Source organism: Pezoporus occidentalis, unplaced genomic scaffold (genome assembly GCF_034315485.1).
Source record: "Pezoporus occidentalis ecotype Australia unplaced genomic scaffold, CSIRO_AGI_Poc_V1 ctg97, whole genome shotgun sequence".
In the NCBI taxonomy this organism is placed as follows: Eukaryota; Metazoa; Chordata; class Aves; order Psittaciformes; family Psittacidae; genus Pezoporus; species Pezoporus occidentalis.
In genome coordinates this window covers 1,960,267-1,985,834 of record NW_026916336.1, presented here as the reverse complement: position 1 = coordinate 1,985,834, position 25,568 = coordinate 1,960,267, and the positions used below count along the sequence as shown (strand labels likewise).

At 41.8% G+C, this 25,568-nt stretch overlaps 1 protein-coding gene across 6 annotated transcripts in view; it reads right to left on the bottom strand.

Annotated features, from left to right (window-relative positions):
- Nucleotides 1–25,568, bottom strand: part of PPP2R3A (protein phosphatase 2 regulatory subunit B''alpha) — a 57,750-nt gene that overhangs the window by 28,730 nt on the left and 3,452 nt on the right. For 5 of the 6 annotated variants that reach the window (XM_062606540.1, XM_062606538.1, XM_062606541.1 and 2 more), the window contains exons 2-3: nt 16,021–18,467; nt 1,470–1,730 (exon numbers count right to left, since the gene is read on the bottom strand). In XM_062606540.1, coding sequence (XP_062462524.1) covers nt 1,470–1,730; nt 16,021–18,024 — 2,265 coding nt within the window. In that variant the 5' untranslated portion in view covers nt 18,025–18,467. Of the gene's footprint in view, nt 1–1,469; nt 1,731–8,908; nt 9,337–16,020; nt 18,468–25,568 lie in introns of those variants that run through there. The other variant, XM_062606544.1, reaches the window with a different exon arrangement.

The window sequence follows — 25,568 nt, the reverse complement described above, 5'->3', positions numbered from 1 at the left end:
GCTGAGAAAAATGTCCTGTGAGGCTAGGAAATGGATCAGAGACTATCAAGCTCTTAAGCTCCGTCTCTGACTGAACCGCTCAGCAAGATACCCGGCACAGTGGAAAAAAACAGGTACCTCCTTCCAGAAGGGCACTCATACCAGCTGCCTCACTGACCTGCCTTAGAAAAGGATGACCCATTCTATATGAGCTGACTTCTTATTGACAGCAAGGAAACTTCAATCCTGATTATAGACAATTAATGATTAAATGCCTGAAGGTGAAAATTCACAGTTTTTGGTGTGGTGTCTTATACCCAGAACAGCCCATTTACTTTCTGCTACTTTAGTGGGCTTTTTTGTAGCATTTCTTTCAAAGCCTCGAAACTTGTACCATCATTGCTAATCCCACTGAACAGAAACAAGCCTTACAATAGCTAAATAGCACAGAGTATATCCATATAGGGACAGATGATGCAGAGACCAGACAGAAAGGTAGAGGTCTCTTCTACATCACCATCCTGCTTTTCTCAGTTTGAACATGACAGGCCACACTCAGTTACCTGTCTTGCCATAAAAATCAGTTTCAAATGTTTTGGGTTTTTGTTTGTTTTTTTTTTTGCTTGAGCAAAGAACTTGTTTGTTTTTTTTCCAGAGATAGTTTACAAATAATGCCCCGGATTCCTTAAACCAACAAACAGATACCAACCCAGTCTCTCCTTTCAGAAAAATCTTCCTTCTTGGAAGAAAAGGGCTCCTCTTTGACAGAACCTTCATTTACTTCTCAATCTACAGTGCCAAAGATGCATTCAGGGCAAACTGAACATATGAAGTGTGTCTGACAACTGCTAGTTTTAGATCAGCATTACTAAAAACCATGGATGAAGGAAAGGAAAATAAAACCACCCATCTGCATCATGCTCCCACACAAGTGCTGCATTTTGTTCCCTGAAGCCAGGAACTCATTAGCAGACTGTAGCTACTCCAAGTCTGCTGACACCTGAATTACGGATATTGAGTATACACATCTCAGTGGCTGAGGGCTAAGTGTTTTTCTCTTCTGCGTCCAAGGAGGCTGTAGGCTGCAAATGGCCTTCTCAAGCAACACTGCAAGAGCACACACAGATCCTGGCCAGATCAGTGAGGCAGCTAATCACAAAGCAGCTAGCTAGCACTACCTGAAGAGGCTAAGTTTCTACTATCTACTGAGCATAACTATGGAGGAACAGAAAAACAAAAATGCCATCTGCACTTAGCAAGAAATCTAAGAGCCATTTTGCAAATCAAAGCGAGAAAGAGCATACACATCAGGTGTGGCAAACATCAAATTGAGCTCCTTTTTGTTTACTATTTTCTTAATCTAAACAAAATGATTCAGAGCAAAAGGATATTGGTTCTTCCCCCCCAAAAATGAGAACAGCTATGAGATACTTTATTAGCTTTAGTTTCAGTCTGTCTCTCAGAAAATTAAAACCCTAGAGAACAGTTACCTTAGCAATTTTCCCCATTTCACAGATGTTTGCTTTCTCGTCTTCAAACTCTGTAAAGGCTTCTTCAATCCTGGCAATGGTTTCTTCATGATTAGTGCAGACATTTGGAAGTCCTTTAGGGAAGTAGAAACGTGGAATGTTTATGGACAAAGGGGTACTGCTGGTGGCTTTATTCACAGGCAGAACAGTGCAAGAGCTAACTGCAGAGTTCAAAGAGACTGGGGGTGAAGTTCCAGATTTCTTCTCTTGTTTACTTTGAACCTGAAAAGATAATGAAAAACAGACACTTTTTAACAGCATGGCACACAGAGCAAGAGGAATTAGTTTGTGCTCCCAGCGACTGGAAAGATACTGGAAACCAACAACAACTAAATTATAGCACAGGGATAAAAACGCATATATTAAGTAGCAAATAAAATGTTTCCACAATATCAAACATGGCAAATTTAGGACACATCACATCTGCTTTTATGTAGCTTCTGTGCATTTAATATATGTAGCCTTTTATTCTATGCCTAACAGTCCAAGATCTGATTCTGTTCAGGGTACTGAGTACTGGAAAATCAATTTTTACATCAGGAATCAGGAGTAGCCAGCAGTTTGCTGTTAGGCACCCACATGATATAGCACACAGAGCTAGTGCAAAATGCAAAAGGTATGTTTTCAACTCCAGTTGAAAAGGACCCTTTTGCAGGCAAAGCACCCAAAGGTATTACTGAATCAGCACCTACAATGTTTGGCGAGAAACAAGGAGAAAACAGGGAACTGAAAGTAGGCTTTCTGCGTGCCTGTTTGAGGGTGGTCTTTCTTCCTATGCCTACCTCCTCTTTATTCATTAGTTCTATGAGCCTACCACTCCTCTCCTGTCTGTAATAAACATATGGCTGATGTGGTGATCCCACTAGATCCCCTTTCTAATGGGAATCTGCAACTTTCTAGTTCTAGCTATACATCAAGAATTCTCATAAATGGCATTTGTATTTAAGTACATCATGAGAGCCTAAAATAGGTAATTTTTCAGACAAGGGAGAGAACACTTCTTAAACTAAGAAAAGCAGTCACAGTATAAGAGAATTCAGATGCTGGAATGCCAAGAGATGACAAATTCCTACTCCCCCATGAATACACACTGTCTTGGGAAAGGGCGACAGGCTTGTCTGTTGCACAAGGGTTCAAATGCAAGAGTTGTTATTAATATTACAACAAATGTGATAAGAGGCTAATAAGGGAGTAGTCAAGTAAACACAGCTGCAACTTTCAGTTTGTTTATTCTAAATGCTTCAAAACAAAATGGTTTTAGGATAAAGTAGCCAAGTCCAAGTTCACTAAATACAGAAGAATGTATATGATGAACTGACTAAACTCTTTGCCTTATTTTCCAGGAACTTGGAGGTTTTTCCTTAACACATACTGACTATCTCAATTTACCATGGGCTTACTTTTAGGAAAGTGAAGAAGTGAGTGTGAAAGTGTCCCTAACCGCTGTTTTTACTTGCAGCTTAGAGGATATCATAACCCATTCTTCAGAGACCTGTGAAATGAGAGATGGAAGGATTCCATCTTCACTCTGCTGCCTCACTGATCTTTCTTTAAATGGGGAGGAAGTCTTCCTTCTCCCAAATGCTGTCCCATTTCAGTTGCAGGAACACTCACACATACATGCCACCCAAAGCATACTTTTATAGTGTAACTGCTCTGTACAGAACACATTAGCCTGGAGCTTGAGTTTCTTGAAGTCCTCCTGTGTCTTAACAACAGAGGAAAAGCTGAAGATCACTTTCAGCCTTCAGGATTTCTGAGTCTATCAAGATGAGTACTCATAGTCTGTATAGCCCTCAGTATAGCTCTTAACCTTTGGTGAACAAGCCCATCTGTTCTTCCTCCCATCTTCCTTGACTTTTCCTACTCCCTCACATATTGCACATCTTTGTGTCTGATCCTGAGTGACACTGGAGCAGGCCAGGTCTGAGGCTCAAAGTACTACTAGGGCTGAAGAGAACTGTGGGACAGGGTAAGCATCAGCCCGGGTTACTCTGTCTCATAGTATGACAATGCAGGTAGGTGATCTCAAATGGTGGCAGGAGTTAAGATGGGGCAGTTGTTCACTCTGTGAGCAGCAGCTCACAAGTCTAATACAAGACAACACTTCTCCTGGGTTCCTTTTGCTCTACACCCATAGTAACAAAAGCAAAACCCAGACACGTTGAATGTATCTGGAGAGGGAACACATGGCCCTAGAGCAGACACTGCTGCATATTAGAGGTAGATGAAGATCCATCTCCTTCCCATGGATGGCTGCTTCAGAAAGGAAAGCAAAGCAAGGGGTGAATAGAGCTCCCAAGGACAGGCCTTTGCAAGAAGTCTTCATCTGACTGGTAAATAGTGCGTTCATGAATCAGACCTTGGTGTCTAAGCCAAGCTAGGACTTGGAGAACTCTCTCACACCACCACTTCTGCTTTTACAATCTGCCTTCCCCGCCTGCCCTGCCTAGCTAGCGGCTTTTCCAGCCAAGACCTGACTGCACTCACTAGTTTTCACTTTCTGGATTCCAGCAGAAGGGAAATCCCTGCTGGTCTCTTACAGTACCATATTCATACAAACAATGCAAAGCTGGAACAGACAATAAGGTGCCAACTGCAGACTCTTGACTTCTATAATAGGACCTAACATGAGTCTGTCCTCAGAAACAGGTTTATTGCTCACTACTCTCTTCAGTGCCCTCATGCACTCCCAGCTGTCAGGGCTGTGATGAACTAGAAGTGATTCAAATTTAACAAACTGGTCCACAAACCAAAAGGAAGCAAACCAACATATTGTTCTCCCCATGGACACTACCTCTTCACTTGAACAATATATCCCCCTCCCTTAGGGTACAAGAGACCATGACAGCACTATGCCATTCTCCTCCTCTTCTGCATACCACATACATCCTGATATGGCACAAGACTTGAGCTGATCATCCTGTAACACAACTCTTCCACTTTGCTTTGGCCTCCACCTTCTGAAAGGCTGAGCAGATACCTCCAGGTACTGCCAAAGTCAGCAATACTCGGTGCCAGCTCACACAAGCCACAAGTCAGGAGTCCAGAATCTACATTAATTTCCTGATCCACAACACAAGCGAGGTCACATATCTATAGGAGAAATAGAGGGAATGATGCTAAGCTTCAAACTAGGGTGCCAGTTCAGACACAGGTTTGCAGCTGACCTTCCCAATAAGACTAAGTCACTAACTCTTACTCAGTCCAAGTCAAACAAGGTGGAAGCGTTGCTTGTAGACAGCTTCTTTTCAGAAGAATCTATTTCAGAAATAGAAATAAAACCTTTGAACTTTGTTTTCTTCCTTCTCATGTAAGAAATGAGCTTTCTACAACATAAAGAAAAAACCAGCAGCAGCTAGCTCCTGAGCATCCCATTCCTTAGAACAATCTTGCAAGTGAATATTCTGGAAATGGTATAACCAGAAGTCAACCACTCTGGACACAGCAGGGAGTCAATTACAACTGTTTGTGGAAACAAAACCAACCAACAAGCAACAAAGAAAGCAACACAAGGGGTAATTCTGTGGCAATTCCTTGGGAAAAAAAAGTTTCTCATTGCAAAAAGTTAAACTTAGTGCTATTCGCTTAGTCAAATACATTCCTCTAACAGAGATGTGGATTTTCAGAAAGGGCAACTAAGAATGGAAGCTACAAATACTATAATAATCTTTTAGCTTTGTTCTGAAAAGCTAATGGGCTTTCTTTTTTTTCCAAATAGGAAGGCGAGAGTAAAGCCCATTTTTAAATATTACCCTACAGTGCAGTGTAATTTACCTTAATTCTCTCTATCCACCATATAACACCTTTTGCCAGTCATATAATTTATTTAGGGACAGACTAAAACAGTGACATCTGGATTATAAATAAACCAGACAGAACTGCAGCCTCATTGTAGCTACACAAAGCACAGAGAATAAGCCTCTGCCAGTCCCAGCAGAAAACTGCAGCAGGAAGCAGTATCACATCAAATGCTCAGATACTTTCTACTCCTTCCTCCTGGCCCCAGGCTCCAACAGGATTCTAGATAATAAATTTAGCAGTTTCTTGAGGTTTTTTTTCTTCCAAATTGGATTCTGTAATCATCTCTTCTATGGGACAGTGACTCAGCCTGGTTTCTCGCAGTCCACACTGCTGACTTCATGTCTCTTTCCATTTTTTTTTTTAATAGTTCCTGTCTTGCTGAAGTCTGATGGTAACTGGACATAAGCCATCCTCAAAAGATCATCAGTTCTCCAAAGCTGACTTGTATCTATTGCCTGAGACCTTCTCTTCCTTTCCTTCCCTGAAGCACTTTCCCTTCATTGTATTTATCCGCTGCCTCTCTCACCCATCTCTAAGGACAGTAAGAACAGCAAAGTTTCATCTGCAAATGGCTCCAAACAGCCCAAGAAAGTGAGGCTCTGAGAAAATGCATTTCTGAATAGACTGTTTTCTACTGTGAATTGTAAACTCTCCTGCAGAAATAAAGTTCAACTGTAGCAAAACAAAACTGAGAATAAACTCTACTTAAGCAACACAATCACAAGAGGATTTAGGTGAGAAGGGACGCAGGGATAACTCTATGGCTAGACCAAGTTCCTCATGGATTTATCCAGTTGAGTTTTGCAAACACAGGCCTCGCATGCCTGACAGGCGTGCCTATAGATCTTACACTTACCCTTCCCACAACTGATATACTTCACCCCACTCTCCAAATGCTTTCCTGAAAATTCCATAGAGAAAACCACCAGTGTTAATTCAGACAGAAGGACAACAGTGGGCATAAATCCCTACTCCTCTCAGAAGCTCCACTGCAATTCTCATCTGTTCTGATTTGCAGATGACACTTCTCTAGGGGAAGGCTGCCATGATGAAAGGCCTCTCAGGCAGAGAGACTTTGACAAACTGTTCAACTGCTTCCATTAGTAAAGGTGACAAGTTCTCCTCCTGAGTACAGCAATCCCAAGCACCACCTCAGGCTGGGGACCCACTGGCTGAGCAACCTCTCTGCTGAAAAAAGATGTGGGGGAAATAGGTGCATTAGGCTGAACACGAGCCTGCAGCACTGGCTAATTATAAATAAGGCAAACTGCACTAGAAGTAGTGCCAGAAGAACATGGGAATTTACCACCTCCTCTGCCTGACACTAGTGAGGCTGCATCAGCATTACTGTGACCAGTTCTGGGCGTTCAGAAAGGATGGGGAGAGACTAGACAGTGATCTACAGAAGACAAATGAGACAGTCAGGGTCAGTATCAAACGGCAGGAGACACTGAGGGGCTGGGCCTGTTTAGGCAGGCAAAATGAAAGCTAAGGGACAGGATAACCACAGCCTACAGCTATTTGAAGTATAGGTAGAGATGATGGAGCCAAACTTAGTAATGGTAAATGGTATAAAAGGGGCGAGAGCTATAAACTGCAGCTTGGGAGGGTTAGGCTGGAGGATGAATTTAACTGAGGGTACTATAGCCTGCAAGAGGTCATTGGAAAGGGGTGAGGGGAACCCCTATCCTTGGGGAGTTTTCAAGACTTGAAGAAAGCCAGTGCTAATGTGACCTAGTGTTAGGAATAGTTTTCCTGCAAGTGAGATTTTGGATTAGAGACCTTCCTTCCTACCAACACTACTATGGGAGGCTCTCTGATCCTTCCATAAATAGTCCTGCAAGAGATGAGCACAAAACCTGAAATTTACAGTACTTGAGACATGGGTTTACAATAAAGCTTCTCCCTTGCCTTTCAGGCCAACATCTATGTGTTCCACAAACATCTGTCTGCTCCCTACAACCACCTTACTACCTTTTCTCCTGCTAGCATTTTTTCTTTACTTAGTGAGACAAATGACCTCCACTCTTGGCTCACTTCACACTAATAAACCCAAACCATAAGGTATAGCCCAACAAGACACAAAACTTAACATCTCACTTCTACCAAGTGGGAGAACTCCTATCACTGCACCACAAATGTACACTGCCACTGTGTACTAAATGCCAGATCCCAAGCTTGCCCTCTGTGAGCCAATTTAACCCACTAAAAGGAGGAAAACAGACTTGCTGGATGATATTTTACCATGTTAGGAGTTAAGCCAGCTCATAGAAAGGCCTGTGGGGCCCACTGCAAGATGGGGGTGACACACAGTAGCAAGAGGGAACAAGTACTGGAAGAAAGGTAAGAGAAAGGAAGGCACTATTTTTTCAGCTGCCTGCCCACTGCATTAACTCACTTACTTGCCTTGGATCTGTAGCCCCAGAGCAGCTATTCTTGACGCATTTAGCAGTGAAGGTGCTGCTCCTACTTCAGCCCAGGCACAGGGCTTGTATACCGAAGGCTAGTCAGGTTTTCCAGCTGGTCTACCAGGAGATCTTATCTCCCCCTGCAATCCATTCCCTGATGATGTCCTTAGGTGATCAGGCCAGCTCTGGAGAGTGAACCTCACTGTGCTGAGTGGTTCTTGTTAGTCTCTCCTAAATTGCTCATGGTCCACACCCAAGTTATTACTCCGCATTATTACTTCATGCAATTCTCCTCTAGGGAGCAAAAAAACATGTTCCAGAAATTAACCTCATATGTACTTTAGCCTGTCACCAGGAATCACGAAAACAAAAGCACTACAATATACTCCGGAGCAACTTTAACAGCTGTTTCTTTGGAAAACAGCTGCACCACTCAGAATTTAAACTTTTTAACTTCCTTACTGGGTCACTGATTACTTAAACATAGATGAAGCTCAAGATCAGCTGATTCCAGCATATTGGGACACAATGTAAATCTGGGGTGGCTACATGACCATTTGGTGTCCTAGCATAAAATACCCCAATCTTTTGACAGTTGTCCCAGAAACTGAGTACAGCAGCTGGGGTTGACCAAGACATACAGCCGTGGTGCAGTTTCCAGTTCTGCGGCTACATCCCCATGATCTTAAGGGCCTTTTCCAACCTAAGTGATTCTATGATCTCCTTCATCCCCAGCCCACAGATTACAGGAAACAACACAAAGAAGCACCTTGCTGGTAAAATCACAAACGCCAAAGCCAGGTAGGCTGCCCTGTGCACAGATTTGTACAGTAGAGAGCATAACCCACTAAATACAACAGAATGTTGTGGTTGTTTCACATGCAACAGGAGGCATTCAGAGCAATCACACAAAGAGTTTTAGAAAAACACAGAAAAGACTTCAGTGTCTTACACTACCTCTCCTTATTATTCAATCACTGCCCTTGCTGTTAATTTTTTCCCCTTGTTTACAGACACTTAACTCTGCAATCTAAGCCTGGAAGGTTTATTTTTAAACCTGCTGGTATCTAGCTGCAAATAGCTTTCTGCAAATAGACATGCCTAGAGGGGGGACAGTCTGATTCTCTGATCCAAGGAAAAAAATACAAAAAGGGGGGAAAGAAAAAAAGAAATGCCAAGCGTTCAAACCTGGGCCTGCTGGAATGACTTCAGCCTCTTCTTGAATCGAGATGGAAGAACGAAGTCACAGCCCTTCGCAAGGAAAGCTAGCTCCCCTCCCAAGTCTGGGTCCCTCCGCAGAGAACTTTCTTTGATCATCATCCTGGTCAGCTCCTAAGCAGATGCTGCCCTTTCCAGAAGGAGACCACGTCAAGACCAGCACGTTGCTTTCTTGGTTTTGATTTTTACATGCAAAAAATGCCAAGTGGCTTCAACATACTATGTCTTCTCTCTCTTCACAAGGACAACATCTAGAGATTTTATCTCAACTCCTGAAGCCAAAGCTCCCTTTTTTAACTGATATTCGAAGTATCTTTCAGTACCACAAGGATCTTCTGCCTTCTTGTAATAGTTTAATTGAGAAACATGATCTACAACAGAATCTATTTCCCTGCTGGCTACATGACAGACAATCTGTCCTTGGCTTGTAATAGGCCAGGGGTAATATGGGAAAGGAAGCACCCACCACCACTACCAAGAGTGCTAAAATTAGATGCACTGCAGAAGTGGCTAAATATACCATCTTCCCCAATAGTACTTACTTTATGCACTTCAGTGTTGAAAGTTTAGGTGTAAACGTGTATCAGACTCAGCTAGAGTTAAACCACATGATCTCAGCCAAAGCCTGTGCCTATATGATGCTAGCAGTTTGAGGTTCCTGCTTCCAAGGTGGTGAAGCAGAGGATCAACATTAGTTCCCACTCCAGACCAAAGGCTGCAATTTTTAAAAAACATCAACTTTTCCTTCTTGCTTGGAAAAGGCAAATGATAATTTTATTTAACACCAAGCAAGCACATAATGATGATCTTGGATAATAAGCTCGGGCATTCTAAAGCAGTTCTTAAGAAAAAGGTTTCATACAGACACCAAAAATGCACCATTATTCACTTTTCCCATAACCCTCAAGGCAAAGGCAGAGCATTTCTCAGTGGACAATAGTCTACTCTTTCTCTGCACAACTTTTGAGCGAACAGACTTCAAACTCTTGCTCAGACTTTGTCTAGACTTGTTAAAAGTGTGTTCTCCCTCCCCTATCATGACAATGGTGCTGAACAAAGGTCTAAATCCAGTTCTTACTCCACCGAATGAGCAAACACTTAGTCCCATGAACTGTTTTCTCTACTTGACTTGAGAAATTCTAGCTACATGGCCAGTTTACTTTCTAAGCTTAGTAACACAGAACAACATCCCATTTCTAGCTAGTAGGGCTTGCTTTCACCAACATACTGCATTTGAAATGAAAAGGTCTCACTAGGCCTCAGTAACAGAAAGCTTTTGTTCAATATGTGCCTCTGATGTCCTTTTCCTGATTTACTGTAGGAGGCCCAAAGTTAATTCAAATGCAGCATCACCTAATGTGACTTACTGCATTACAGGCGGACAGAGGAACAGCCAATACAAAAGGTTGTTCTTACCACAGGTTTGCTCTTGTGTAGTTAAATAGGCTATTTACTAAAAGACAGAGACTCCCCAGATGACATTCACAAAAATACTTTTTTGATGTCTTTGTAAATCTGTATCAAGCCCTCCCCCCCCCCCCCCATTGATTTTCTCTCCTTGCGTTTCTCAATCACCAGGTCATGGTCCCAAAACCTAGGCTGGGGAGCCCAGTTCTTTACGAAAGAAGATTCGAACAAGAATGTATCATAGTTCAGGTCCCATCAGGTCACTGAACTGTGCAGCCTGGGAACTGAAAATCTTTAATCCCAGATGTATCTTCACAGCTACAAGTCCCAAGAATTGCAAGGCTATTACCATGTCATCAGCCCACTTTGCTGTGCGCCCTGCAACTGAACATGGCCTAACAGGGTGGTAGGATGATGATGACAATAAGAAAAGGAAGCCATAGGAGAAAAAAAAAAAAAAAAAAAAAAAGCAGGCAGGAATGTTTTAACTGGAATTGCCACCAAGTGAAGGATACACAGATCCATGTGCAACAGCTTTGGAATACATTTTTGTTTCCTTACTGTGAAAGTTTTTTCTAAACATGAAGGCAATGCCTGAAGAGTCCACAAGGCTCCACTGTACTGAGAGTTCTGCACATATATAGCAGCATGTCAGAAGGGGCATTTTAAATCATTTGTGGCAAGTGTACTTACTTTGTCTTTAACTGAACTCTAACCCAGCTACAGACTGCTACTCCTTTTACAGACTGCAGAGGAAATGCTGTCTGAAGAACCTCTGGTACCTACAGCTTCATCCAGACCAGCTACAGAGGACTTTAAAAGATGGATGCATGAAAGAGATGTAACTACTACTTAAAAATACCCCCCCAAAAATCAGCCACATACTTGACACTCACAGATTAACCAGTCACAAAAGATCCTGGAAGTCTGGGGGTTTTTGTACTGATAACCTAGGAAAAGACAAGTAAATTGCAGGCAAGGCTTGCTGTGTCTGAATGCCAGTGTTTTGCACTACAGCAGGTTCCTAGCACAGTACTTCCTACCTTCAAAACACATAAGGTGGGTACAGATAAAAACATAAATATACAATACTGTGAGAAATTCACTGTAAAAGAACCTTGTATCAACAGTTTCAAAGTCAACTGGACAAAATCCACAGCAGAAAAGTCTGATACCAGCAGCCTATGGATCAACTGAAGAAACCAAGTCAAACTTAAGAAATTCCTTTTCACTATAATTGACCCAGTTTAAAATGTGAAGGTTAGAGGTGTCAAATCTAAAGAGGTGTCAGACTGCCTTCATTAGCCACCAGAACATAGAATCTCACCTGCACCTAAAGCTGGAGGCTTAGTCCCAAAATACTTGTATGATTTGATCATCACAGGACTTAGCTGTACCCCAAAGCCTGGCTGCAACAATTCAATGCACTCTGCACAGCTGAGAAGGGCACCAGCTTCAACTGCTTCCTAAACTGGTTAAACTTTTCCAGCAACATTGTGGTGTTTTATTGGTTTTAGAGTCAATGAAGCTGAAAAACCTCAATGTCTACCACTAGACTGTTTCACCTGCCTTTAGATGTCTACTTCAAGATAAATCAGTTTCACACAAGCAGAGACTGTATCTGTCCCTGACTACAAGGTGCCCACGTCATGAGCATCTCCCCAAGTCATCCAATTTAACATTTTGTTTTTTTTTCTCTAGCATCTTTGATCTAAGATTCACTTCCTATTTTCATTTCTTTTAATAATTATTACCAAGCAGAAAAAAAAAAAAAAAGCACCTTTTTTACTATTTGGTTTAGATTAATGAATAATTGATGTTTGAAAAGAATGCAGACTGTGTGCAAGCTTGACAGATACAAATATTTGATGAAAACAATTTGTAATACATGAGATGAAAGCTGATTTCCCACAAGTGGTTTTACATCATATTTTGGATGCATTTTGAGAAAATGTGATTATTTCCTGAAAAAGCTGAAGTCACACTGATGTTATAGAAGCCACTTTTTAGAGTCAATTGCCCCACACAAGATCCTTCATAATCATATAATTAGATTTGCTGAATGAAAAGTTACACAGAATTATGAAGTAACATTTTGAAGGGGCAGAATTATGAAGCTGCTAGGTCAACTTCAGCTTTATATGATTACGAAACTCAATTCCACTCAGAGCCATATGCACGCCACCTGTTTAAGCATGCAATATAGACATTTTGACAAAAAAAAAAAATGAAGGTGCCTGGCCTCAGGACAGTGTTCTAGAGCACGGTGAGTTAAGAACACTTCTGAGGATCCCAGCAATACCCACCTCAGCCATTAAGGAGAGGCAGGACTAGACAGATGCTACCTAGAGCCAGCTCAGAGGAAACATGGCAGCAGGCAATGGTCTCTTGGATACTTGACTTGCGGCTCTACTATCTCAGTCAGATACAGTGCAGTTAGACAAAATGGTTTGATACCATCTATCAACCCTGCAAACTGTAAACCCTCTGCTCTCAGACCTACCCTCTCTGTCCAGAAACGGTTGTATCACCCATTTGACCTCTGTGAGCAATTCCATTTACTAATCTGGCAGAAAACAAACCTACCTATAATTTCTATCTTGCACAAAGTATCAGAGTTGGCATAAAGATTCAGAACCATGCAACAGCAGGTAGAGGCATGGGGGAAGACAGAAATGGGAAGCAGGACTGCTTTCTGGCTCACTACACCATCTCACTACTACATCTCTTGAGAAGATATACTCAACAGAAGAAAGACAAAAAGAGAGCTCTCTTTTTGTATCAAACTCTGGTCCTGGTCTCTGCTAAGTTATTTACAAACTTTATCTAACAGCTCTTAAAATAAAATGCATGAGCAGGACTTGCATCAGAGCCCTGTACTACTCAAACAGGGTAGTTCCTTACAGACTTTTCTAGGGTATTTTCACTAGAGTTCAGAGTATTCCGCAAACATTACCTGATTTAAATACTTTGTCAAATCAGCCATCCTGTACAGGCAGTAGACGAAGGGCACACAGAGGCTAAAGTCAAAACCATCTACCACTGACTTTTCAAAGGACTTTATGTAAGACAACAGTTTACCCCAAAGGTAGCACTCTTTGCCTTCCAAAAGAACCCCCAAAACAACCAACCAAACCCCAAACAGAATAAAACCAAAAGACCCCAAACCCTGACACTAGCACTCCAGCAGTTCAGGTCTCATGATCCCAACAGCCCCATCTCCACCTTCCTCACTACTCACTGGTTCTAGTTTTTCCTATCTCCCTCACACCTGCCAGTCCACCCAGGACTCCTTACTGCCTTTCTATCTAGAGACAAAGCTACAGATAAACACTTGGGCTCTTTGCTAGCCTCTACTAGACAACTGAACTGTTTTTACTCAACTATTTCTTTCAAAACCAACACATTAAAATAATCAGCTTAAGACAGGCACACAGAACAGGAAATGTTAAAACAAATAGTTGGAGGTTTAGAGATAAGCAATGGAAAACTGAACCTCAGAATGGGAAATGTTGGACAGTCTCAAAGTATGTAACACTTCCTGGCCTGCCTGAAAGAAGCATGATGCATTCATTATGTGCTCTGTAAAGTTGATGGACTTCTTGAGTATTCATTTCCGAGTTTCTAAATATTTTGGCTTTAAAAAATGAAGAGGCAATTCTATTGTTCTCTGTGGAAAATCATAATTTGTTTTATGATAAAGTCTATTGCTGATACACATTAGCACAGATTTCAGCATAAGTAGGCCAACTGAGCCAGAAAACAGTCCTGTTTGAAGCAGCTCTCCCTCTCTTTTTTTACCGTTTAGGATTTGAGGCATATTAAAACTGTCACAGCCTTCATAAATGAAAGCTGGACTGCATTTTCATTGGCACTGGATCTCTGGGGTTTTGCTTGTGCATGCAACCATTTGATAAGAGTTTTATGAGCCCTAATAAAATACAACAAATACTTTACATATTATTTACTCAAGCACAGATGTGCAATACTGAATCAGAATCCATATGGAGCTCCACGGCAGATCCAGAGTTATCGAGGAACATGGGCATATTGCCTAGATGCTATACCTAGAGAGGGCCTTGTGACCACAGCCAGATGTGTGGCCACATCTGTACTATAAATGACAGCAAACCTCAGAATAAGTATAGAGGCAGCAGTTCAGATGACTTTTGTCCACTCTGCCAAGGGCTAACTCCCTCCAAAGCTTACCAGCTGCATCCATGCTGCACAGTGCTCAGCCCAGGCGCCCTCCAGCTCCTCTGGGTCCTCAAGGGAGTTATTTTCTCTTATGATCTTTGGTTCTAGGCATCTACACAAAGCAAGGCTTGTGCTGCTGCACAGAAAAGAAGAGCTCCTGTAGCATGGGTGCATGTTTTATGTCCAAAGAAGGCAGGCTGGGAGCAAACTAACACACAGGCTAGGTGGGCGATTAGGGAAACAGAAGCTGGCAAGGGACCAGATTGATAAGCTATTTAACAGTGTAAATGCATCCAGCTTTCAAGAATTCCAGAAAAACTGCCACAAACTCACTGCCACGCTGTCAAACATTTTTATTTGAAGTTCACAAGTTAGAAAATATTCTAAATTATTATTCAAGGCAAGAATAGCTATTATAAGAGATCACTTTAGAGCTTTTGCAGGTTCTTAATTCTACACTCTTCAAGGGAAAAAGACTTTTTCCCTTGCTGGAGATATCAGACAAGCTTATGCTCACCATTTTCTGTAAGCAAAGATGTGCAGAGAAACATCAGAAACACTCAGAAAACCCAGTCTAAAAAGATCTCAGTGGTCATCTTGGGTCGGACACACTCCAGCCTTTCAAAATTGCACCAAACTCCTGTATTTTCAGAAAAGCAGACAGTTTTGCAGACACATACATCATGCTCCCCTGGAAGCACCTGTGAAAGTACACTTCCAACCTTGGCACTTTTTAAGTGCCTGTATGAAAGGTGAATTTTGGAAACTGAAGCCCTCTCTATACTTTCTGTTCACCTGGAAGGAAGTTTGACACCAAGTTGTGTTGAAAACTTGGCACTTGTCAGATAAAAAGCATTAAAAGATGGACAAACACCCGTGGCTTCCCTCTAAAGTAGGCTCCCATTAAGACCCTTTTTCCTGGGAAAAGCTACTCATTATTTGAGAGATACAAGCAAAGCAGACTCCACGATGACTACATGCACTAGGGACAGGGAGAGGTATATTAAATCCTCCTAGATTCTGACCTTTGTGCTATGGAGGATCTCTCTCCTTAGAAGTAGAAATGAGGAGAACAACAAAGGCCTGCCCAGAGACAGGGAAGGGCAGAGGTAGAATATTCAGTTCTCATTAATCCAGTATCTGCTCCCAGGAAGAAAGTAGCTAGCTGGAATAGTTTCTACTTGCTATTATATAGGACCCATTTAAATCACAAGCAAACAGCCTACAGGATTACCAGCAGGAAAGGAACAAGCTCAAGGGTAAAACCATGTCATGGCATACTTTGTTTGCTTAGGGGGTTTCATTTCCTTTTTTTATTTGTATTTAAATAAAGGCTCCATTTCTGCCAGGTTGAGCATGTTATTCCACACTACAGCATCCCAAGCACAATGAATCATTTAACAGTGGTAACTGTGTGCCCCTACATGTTTCCCATGTTTGTTTTACTCACTACCCCATCAAAGGTTTGGTTCTCTTACCTTAATTACTTCTGGGGCCTGCTGAATTGAAGCTGGGACAGAGTCTCTGGAGACAATCCCAGCACAGCATTTTTGCCCTGCTAGGAGGGACTGTGAAGAAGTCGTTAAAGTTTCCTGAAGAATTTGCATCACTTCCCGCTCCTTGGATAAGCTTCCCCTGCCTGTCTGGAATTCCACAAGCTCCTGGGCAAAGTCCTCAATGCTTCCCAGGATACGCAGTAAGAGGGCTTTATCGTCCTCTTCCATTTTATGTCCATTGGTTTCCATGATTTTTGACAAAGGGGAAGCAGGGTCAACTGGTTTACTTTTAGGTTCAAGAGACAAAGGTAGTACCTGCCTACCCTGCCAGCCAAACATCTGGAAATGGGCAGGTTCACTCTCCTTTTTAGAAGGTTCCCTCAAAGTACGCTCCATTTTCTGTGAGAAGCACTCCAAGTCCAGCAGCAGTTTGTCTATCTCATCCTTGTCTATCTTACTGCACATCTGTTCTCCTTTGGACACATCAGCTTGGGAACCACACAATACAGAATCTGAAGCTGGTTTTAAATGAGTGATTTTCTCAGAGGGGTGTGAAAGCTCAGCATCTCCCATGCTGGCACATTCTGCTTTAGCATTGGCAGCTAGATCTGAACCACCAGCTAGCTGGTAGCTGAGCTCTAAACTCTCCCAGCCCCCTTTCTGCTCTGCCTTTGTCTTCCCTAATGTTCTTTCCCCATCATACTCCTCCTCAATGTACAGAGCCTCAGCGGAGGATGTGCAGTCAGAAGGGCTTGTGGCTGGTAACTGAGGTAGAGCACAACCATCTTTCACAGCTCTCTCACTGTTCTCCTGTGGGATGCTATGAAGTGAGTTTGAGGTAAACGTCACAGTACTTGCTGGGATGGACTGAGAGGTGCTTGTCACCTCACACTGACCACCTGGTCTGAGAGAAAGTGCACTTGAGGATGGCTGCTGAATAATATCTTCATACCTAGGTGGCTGCTCATCTCCAAATACTGGGGGAAAGGGAGTTTGCTGCAAGCCATGAAAACAGTTAACCAGATCTGCTAAGTCACTAGCTTCCTTGTGTCCTGGGTGCTTGAGCTCAAAAGGTAGCTTTTTCAGGTATGAAGAAAATCTTGTCATCAGGTTCATATATATCATTTCTGAACTGGCCAGGGGGTCATTGCTGTTCCCTCCACTAACACTGTCTGCAGATTTCTTTTTGATGCAATGTTTTATTATGTCTGTGCACTTTTTCAGATCCTCTGAGCACTTGAGCAAGATGTCTAAGCACACCTTGATATCTCCACCAGAACCACCATCTAGCTTGTGTTTTTCCAAAATCTGGGTAATGAAGTTTTCTTCAGAGAAGGAATGAGGCGAGAAGGTAACCACAGGATTATTCATGGTAACTTCTGGAGCATCACTGCTTTCCTGCCATTTCTCCACAGGTGAGGGACTCTGCAAAAATCCACATGGAGGGCAGTTCTCATCGTTGCCAAAATGCCCACAAATCAAGTCAAAATCAAATGAACGTCTGCTGAAGGATTCTGAGCGAACCTTCCTTCCCTTTCTGTAGGCCACGTGGCTGGAAGAGTTTTTGAGCTTTTCAAAGGAGAATTCCTTTATTTTACCACTGGCAAGGTTTATCGCCTCACCAGTAATGTCTTTCAAACTGCCGGAGGCTTGCACTGAAGACCCCTTTTTGATTCTTAGATTATTTGGGAGGATTTGGTGAAAGTCCTCATTTCCAGGCAAGGCAAGTCCATTTTCAGGAACAGGAATTTTATGGTCTTGGTTGGTATCTTGGGTACTGAGCTCTGCGCAGACACTGTGGTGGGCAACTATGCATGTAACCCCTTGCTTAAACACTTGGCAAGTCCCTGTGCAGTAATGCACAGTGTGCCGAAAGTGCTGGTCTATCACCACGCTGCTGTAGCAGTTCACAGAAGTGACCATAAGCCTGTAGGTTGCTGCCATAGCACAGATCACACTTGGAAGTGAGGCTTCAAAATTTACCATGAACTTAACAGGAAGAAGTTCACCCCACACATAAACTTTTCACAGCCACACCAGATTTGATAAAAACATTCCAATGTCAGTTGGAAACACTCAAACTACATGAGAAACTTGGAAATGCCAAGTCTGGAGTGGTATCAGCAGTACAGTTATGACAATTAGTGCAACTTGCATACGGTTTAATGTAAGGCAACTTGATTTTTGTACTCCATGCATAAAGCTTTGCTGACCAGAGATGCAGCACAAGCTGCTCTATTTCTAATGGTCCAGGAAGCTTCTCCAGCAGGTGTCATAAAATTCGGCCAGTTCTTAGGCAGAAGTGACAATGATTTTTGTTTGACTCTACTTTTGCGTGGGTCAATAAAAGATAGATCAAGTAGCATGTACAGACAAAAAATCCACAGTATGCTTCCGAGATTCCCCTCTCACACTGGTAAGGTAGGTCCCTGCAACAGAAAAAAGGTGTCATTATGATTTCCATGTAATATGCAGCCTTGTCTACTACCAAGCATATGGCACCAGCCTGTAACAACCAACACACAAGCTTGTACAGAGTAAGAGTAGGCTGATATTTTTCCTTCACTCAGATCTACCATATAAGAACACTGCTGAGGAGCTAGCCTATATTTATACACAGGCTGTCTGCGTGTTGCCATTTTAACAGCTCTATTTTAACCACTCATTAATTTCTTTCAGACTTGCTTTTTCTCCTCCACAGACTGAAGAAAACATTACCTTGAATTCTAATGGAGCAAAACATTTGGATCACATGAATTTCTGACTTCAATTTTCCAAGGCTCTAAAGATAAGGCAAAGAGCAGTGGAGAAAAGTATTTTCAGGATTTCCAAATTCTCTGGATTATAAAAAGCTGCAAACAGCCTGGAGCAAAGTAGATGAATGCCCCTAAGAATGCATGGCCTTTAGCAAAGGGCACATGGGCTTCCATTAGCCTTTCACCAGGGTCTCTGGGACCATGGCAAAGTATTTTAAGGAGGAATAACTGTTTTTCCTTTCTCTCAGAACCCATGAATAGCAGCATACTTTACACTTTTTTGTGTAGACATCAAGAACAGAAAGCAACATTTGCAAAAAGGTTAAGCCTGTGAAAACTAGGAATTGACTGTTTTACACTTAGCACAGCCATTTTGAGTTGCATTTCCCTTCATCAGTTAGATGTACACCAGAAAACACAAAAGCTGCTTAACTTTGTTACAAAAAGATAGAAAATCCTAGGTTTAAGACGCTTATATTTTAGTAATTGCTTCATCTGTGTTTAATACTTCAATAATCAGAATACCCCAATGAAATTCTGAGCATCCTCTATATTCCTGTACAAACAGAAAACCACTTAATCAAACATGCTTATCTCGCAGCTAAGTCATATTATCACATGGGTTTATTTTGTGGCTTTTAAAGGTAAATATCTAGCACCAAGTGAAAGGCCAGACCTGCACCCGATGAAAGGAATGCCCTACGTGCACGTTATATCCCACCTATCCTAGCTCATAAGGCTGTACAAATGTATCACACAAAAGAGAAGTTCCTGAGTTTGGTGCTGTTGTAATTAAGAACTGAGGATAGCCGATGACTGCTGAACTTCCACATTTTACATATTTTTAAAGTCTTAATTTGCAATTCAGCAGCAGTGACAAGAGTATTCAATGGACTTTGTAGTGTGCCATGTGTGCTCATCACAATTAGGTAGATTTCCACACTGCAAAGAAACCTTCCCTATTTGTTTAGATTATATAAAGCACTGAAACGCTTGCATTCAAGGTGAAGAACTAACTGCTCCAACTACCACGCTGGTATCTGTAACAGGCTGCCACCTGCCTATCAAACATCACAGGCCAAGTTGCATGTTGTGCCAGGGCCAGCTCCTCAGTACACTTCTGTGCCTGTCCTGCTCCCCTCTACGCCCACTGGCACTGCCCCAAAGCCCCATAGGCATGGGAGGGCCTTCCAGAGGGATGATCTGAGCTATGAGGTGTGCCCCAGCCACAGCAGTGAGTCAGGGTGCTGGGCACAAAGAGCATAAACAGAATCGTTTTTAAACCCCGGGGTGCTTCTACCATCAGGCATCAACCCAGGTAATAAGACTCCACACCCTGCAGCCACTGACTCTCAGGCTTCACTATGGGGTGTGCTAAATGCTCTGCTGAATCAGAGCCTCAGTTAAGAAAAAGTACTGTTGGTTCCCCAATGTTTTCATCTTACATGACTTAATGGGCTTTGTTCAGACAGGAAAACCCATACTTCTAAGCCTCCAAAAAGTCTAAATGATCCACCAACTCCCTGACAGTGCCTTCTAACACATTCAGGGTAAGAGGTCTTCTGCTTTTCCTTTTCTGAGCCTTCATCAATTACAAACAAACCTTCTGGCATTTCCTGAAATCAAAGTTAAATAATATTTAGAGAAAGTAGGGTATTTCAGGACAAAAGATCTGATGAAGAATTAATATTGCTTCTGAAAATGCGTGGGATTTTCTCTGAGCTCCTTCCATCTCACACACAGCAAGGAGAGACTAGTAGTCTTCAGGAGAGAACAGTCTGGGTTTACACCTAATTTGGGAAATAAATACATCTTGATTAAGTTATTCCTTAATTAGAGAAATAAGGTATTAGAATCACTATCTCCTTTTTTATACAACTCCAAGGGTAATTTTCTCCCTAAGGTTATTCAAGGTGCTGGAGTATTTCATTCCAACTATGCAAGACCAAAAAACCCAACAAAAACACACAGAGAAGAACTACAAAGCCCCCCCAACCAAACCCTATTATTGTATAGGCAGCACAAATACATATAGATACAGAGTAGAAACTATTTTCCTTATTTTTCCCCTGGCTTGACCAAGGTAGCACATGCACAGATTGTAGCTTTATTTTCCAGTGATCCACCAAACATGATCCAGCATGTAAACCTAGTCAAGACAAAACCTAAGCTGAGAGTATTCCTGTTACCATCTGGGGAACCTGAACCCAAGCTTAGCTTGAATGGACTTTTGTTGTGATTTTCAGTTGCTGACTAATACCTACTAGTTATGAATAGCAACAATGGAAAGACTGACTGCATGAAAAAACATTCGTACTTCGTTCTTTTCAGCCTGCATTTCATTCCAGTTGGGGCTCTAGAACAGCCCCCAGTTCAGATATACTGTATAAAGATTCTGTAAATAGGACTGCTGCCACAAAACCAGTTCCAACCCCGAGGATATGGGACTGGCTTCACAATACAAACTGTGAATGAATAGGGCTTCTTGTATGACTGCAGAATAATGCTTTATGTCTTTCCTATCTGCAAGATGACATGAATCACTTTTCAAAGGAAAAAATTATTGCAGATACTAATTATATAAAAGGTTATTATATAAAACACACAAGAAATTCTATTCATGCAAAGATTATGTTGGAGTTAAATAACTGAACAATGAAAATCTGTTAGGATGGGGACTGTCTTACTTGTCAGCAGAAGTCTCGAAAGCTACTAGACAGACCCCTGCTACCTCTGAAGGTCTCAAATTCAGCAAAGACTTCTTGAACTCTTATCTCCAGCACTAGCAACAACATTATTAGCAATCACAAGCTAGAAACCATCATAACGTACTATGGGGTAAACTAGCCCTTTCTGCACCAATGCATGGCATGAGGATCACTACGCAAGTGTGCTTGTTTCTAGTAGAAGAGGCGTTCGGACAAACTCTCCTGTTTGGTATTCTTGCAAAGGACAAACAGAAAGACACACAGAACAGCTTTGCCATTTGGACAGTCATCAGTACAGTTTCAGAAGCATTATCCTAGCTACATAATCAGGTCTCAGGTCTTACCCTCTTACAGGAGCTTGTGGTGCCAAAAACCAGCATATAACCGCATCCTCTTACTTACAAATATGTGACTTTTGTTTGCAGTTTACCAAACAAAGTATCAATATGCCAATGCTCAAGTAACAGTATTATAAGACATACAGTATTTCCTAGGCATGCTCTCCTAGCCTCCAACTCTCTCCAGCTCATGAGAATTGTGAAGCTGGATGTGGTTTCTCTGTACTTAGGAACCTTCAAAGGATTTCCCTCCCACGTGCTTAGGCATCCCTCAGATTCAACAGAAACCCTTCACTTCTTTTGAAAAGACTTTCCATCACATACCGCCTCTTTCAATTCTGTTACTCACCAGCTTCAGTATGTCAAGTTCTTGTACTGAAACAGACCACAAACACTAGACCTGTATGCACATTATCCACAGCATTCCTGAATCTATGGAATTCCACATCCTCCCTGTCTTCACCTTTCCAGGATTATTAATCCTTGATTACACAGTTGCTCTTGTATAGAAGCCACTTTGTGCCTCTGATCACTTACACTGCTCCTCTAATAAGCTCTTCTGGTTCAACTACACACTTTGAGATGTAGAAATCCAAACCGTGCACAATATCCAGAACAGATTATCACTGTAGAGTAACCCCCTCTTCCAAGCCTCACTGTTTTCAGATAATATATTCCAAAGCATCTGCTCTCATGGCCACCTAGGTTAATTCATGCATTCTGTCCCTCTTGTTAACCCATCTTTCAAGGGGAAACAATGATAGTGCTGTCCTTTGTAAAACGTGCAGGAAGCTACCTAATGATAGAATGCTCTATGCAAGTGGAAGGTTTTCACTCTTAAAGACTAAATTTTTCATACAGTCTCATAAGAAAGGCTGGGAGATGGGTAACAACAATGATCCAAAGGAACTGAGGAGGTTGTCTGTCAGGAATGACTGAGCAGGACTAGGCATTTCAGACTGGAAGAGAGATGACTCTGGAAGAATATCTATTCTTCTATAAAATTATGAATGGCATTGAAAGGGTAGATATGGTCTGACTCCTCACCTCCTCCTCCTCCAGCACAAGACATAGGTGCAATGACGTACTGCAGGAAGTAGCCTAAAAAGCACACATGCAGCAAACCTCCGAAATGCCTCAAAGGATGTCATAGACCCAATAGGGTTCTGGGGAACCAAGAGGTCATGTTTTCACACCTCCTCTGTCAGCGGTTACCATCTTTGCTGGGGTACCACTCGATGCCCTCTAATTCTAGCTGTATTTGGGTGACAAAATAAACAGGAAAGAATTGCTTCATATTCCCATGGTGGCAGATTACTATCATAATCCCTCCTCTTACCCATCCTACTTCCAATCATGTATTTTCCAGGCTAAGCTTCAGTTTATTTGGCTACTCTTCTTACTAAAAGCTGTTTCAATCATGCTCCTCTTTGTCTTCCCCTATTCTTACTCTAATTCTTTGGAGAGGGGAGAATGTCTGCCCCTAACTTTGAGGAGGGTATGTTATTCATTAGAGAAACATAAAACAGATCTACAGCTTGGCATCCTGATTTGCTCCTTCTCATTTTCCTAGAGATCTCCATTATTCCTATTTGCTCCTCCTCCCCCCTCCCTTTTCTTTTTTTTTTTTTGACTCCTGATCATAGTTTTGCAGAGCACTATCTGGAGTACTTAAAAGATCTTTCTTTAATGGCACAGATTAAGAGCTCATCACTATGTAGACACAGTTGTTTCTCCCTGTGTATGTAATTTTATAACTACTCGCATCAAATACAACTCACCTACAAGCAAGTACTGCGAGAACATTCTGCACCCCCAGTCACCTCTTTTTTCTGCTACCCTGATTAGTGATTTTCAGCATATACTGTCACCTCATACTCAGCCTCTCTTCCAGATCATTTATAACTATGTTGAGCAACACAAGCCTGAACACAGATCCCCATGAGATTCCACTAGTGATTACTCTTCACTAGAAAAGCTGACAGCTCTTCCTACACTTTAACCAGGTATTAATTACTGAAAAACCTACACTCCTTCTCCATGGCAGATCATTTCATTTAAAAAGCATTAGCAAAGAACGCTCTCTGAAAATCCAGAAAAGGCAGAATACTCGTTCACCTCTTGCGTCTTCCTGTTGAATAGCTTCAGACCATCTACCTTTACCATCTGAAGCTGGACTTCAGCATTCTTGCAGTGAACCATGAAGGTCACTGCAATGGGTACACTTATCAAGGCAGGCTTCCAAATAGACATGACCTTGAGAATCACCGTCTATGGCAGAATAAATACTGCTCTGCAGTCCGTATAGATTTGAAGAAGTCAATTTTTATATTAGGAAATCTTGTTTCAGTAGATTTACCGTAAAAATAATCTCCCAACAGTAACTTAAATACAAGCTCTCCATGTTTGTAGTAGCAGTGATGTAAAGCAAGCCCAACACTTCAAAAGGTTTATACTTGTATAAATAACAATAGTCTAGTCTACACTTCTTAGAAAACAAACCTGGCAGCAGACACTAAACTATTGTTCTAAACTACTGACTTGCAGTTAGTGAATGCTGTATTATTCAGTGTCATTCCTTCAGGTTAAGTCACAGGGTTCTCTAATATTCCAGTGCTTCTATACCCTTCGCAAATACCAGCACGAAGGATCTTTGAACATCAGTATACTAGAAACTGTTAGGGATGACAGATGTATGGGCCTTGTAAAGCCTGTCATTATGGGCCTTGGCTGGGGAAGACAATAGTTAATAATATCAAGAACGATTTCACCCTTTTCAACTTTTCTGAAATATCTTTCTTCAACTTTTCCTCTGCAGAGACTTGGAGCAAAAACTGACCAGACAGGAATTTGTGTCCCATGAGACTGGTTTCCAGTTCTACAGATGAGACAGCAAGAGAGTAAAAGCTCACACAATTTTTCCACACAACACCAGTCTGTTAAGTAGAAACAACTTGCTAACTATTTTTTGTTCCACTCCCATGCCTCTCTAAAGCTACTATTTAATTTTAGCTCATTTATCAGGCCCAAATACATTAACATACATGTTGAAGCTTAGCAAGGTGCAAGTAAAAATAAACAACAAAAAACCCCAACAAAACACACTGTAGGAAGTATAACCCTAACTGAGCTTTGTCACGCTGACAGAAATTAAGGTGACCAACCAGAAAACACAGGAGGTGAAACAGCTTCAAAAGCATGTAATTAGCAATGCTCAGAGCAGGGGTCAGAGCCATCTTGATTAAGTAATGCATCTCTTGGCTGGTTATATCCTTATATGGAAGGGGATAACTTCATATTTGCAAGCTACATTTATTTTCCCTGGAAACAGTTAATTTAGAGTTAACAGTATCCAGCTACTTTACACAAAGTGATTTTATTAGACTGTTAAAATAACAGAGGAAGAGTTGTGTCCAAGGCAGCATTCCCTCAGTTTTTAACCTTTGTTGATACTGAGGTTCCAATATACAGACTCCCTGAACACACTTTGGAAACTTATTTCTGAGTTAGGTAAAACTCCTCCGTAGCTGCCCAGCCATTTGCTAATGATCTACAGAGTACAATAAATCTTTAAATTAATAACAAAAAACAAAACTTGTTTTCATTCCTTGCCAATCTATTCAGAACACATACATTTCTCACTGCTGTCCTATTTGGCTTATGTGTCTTATCTGCATCTCGTTGCTCTTTATTCACTTACTTCCTCATGCAGTCAATAGTTTTGGTAA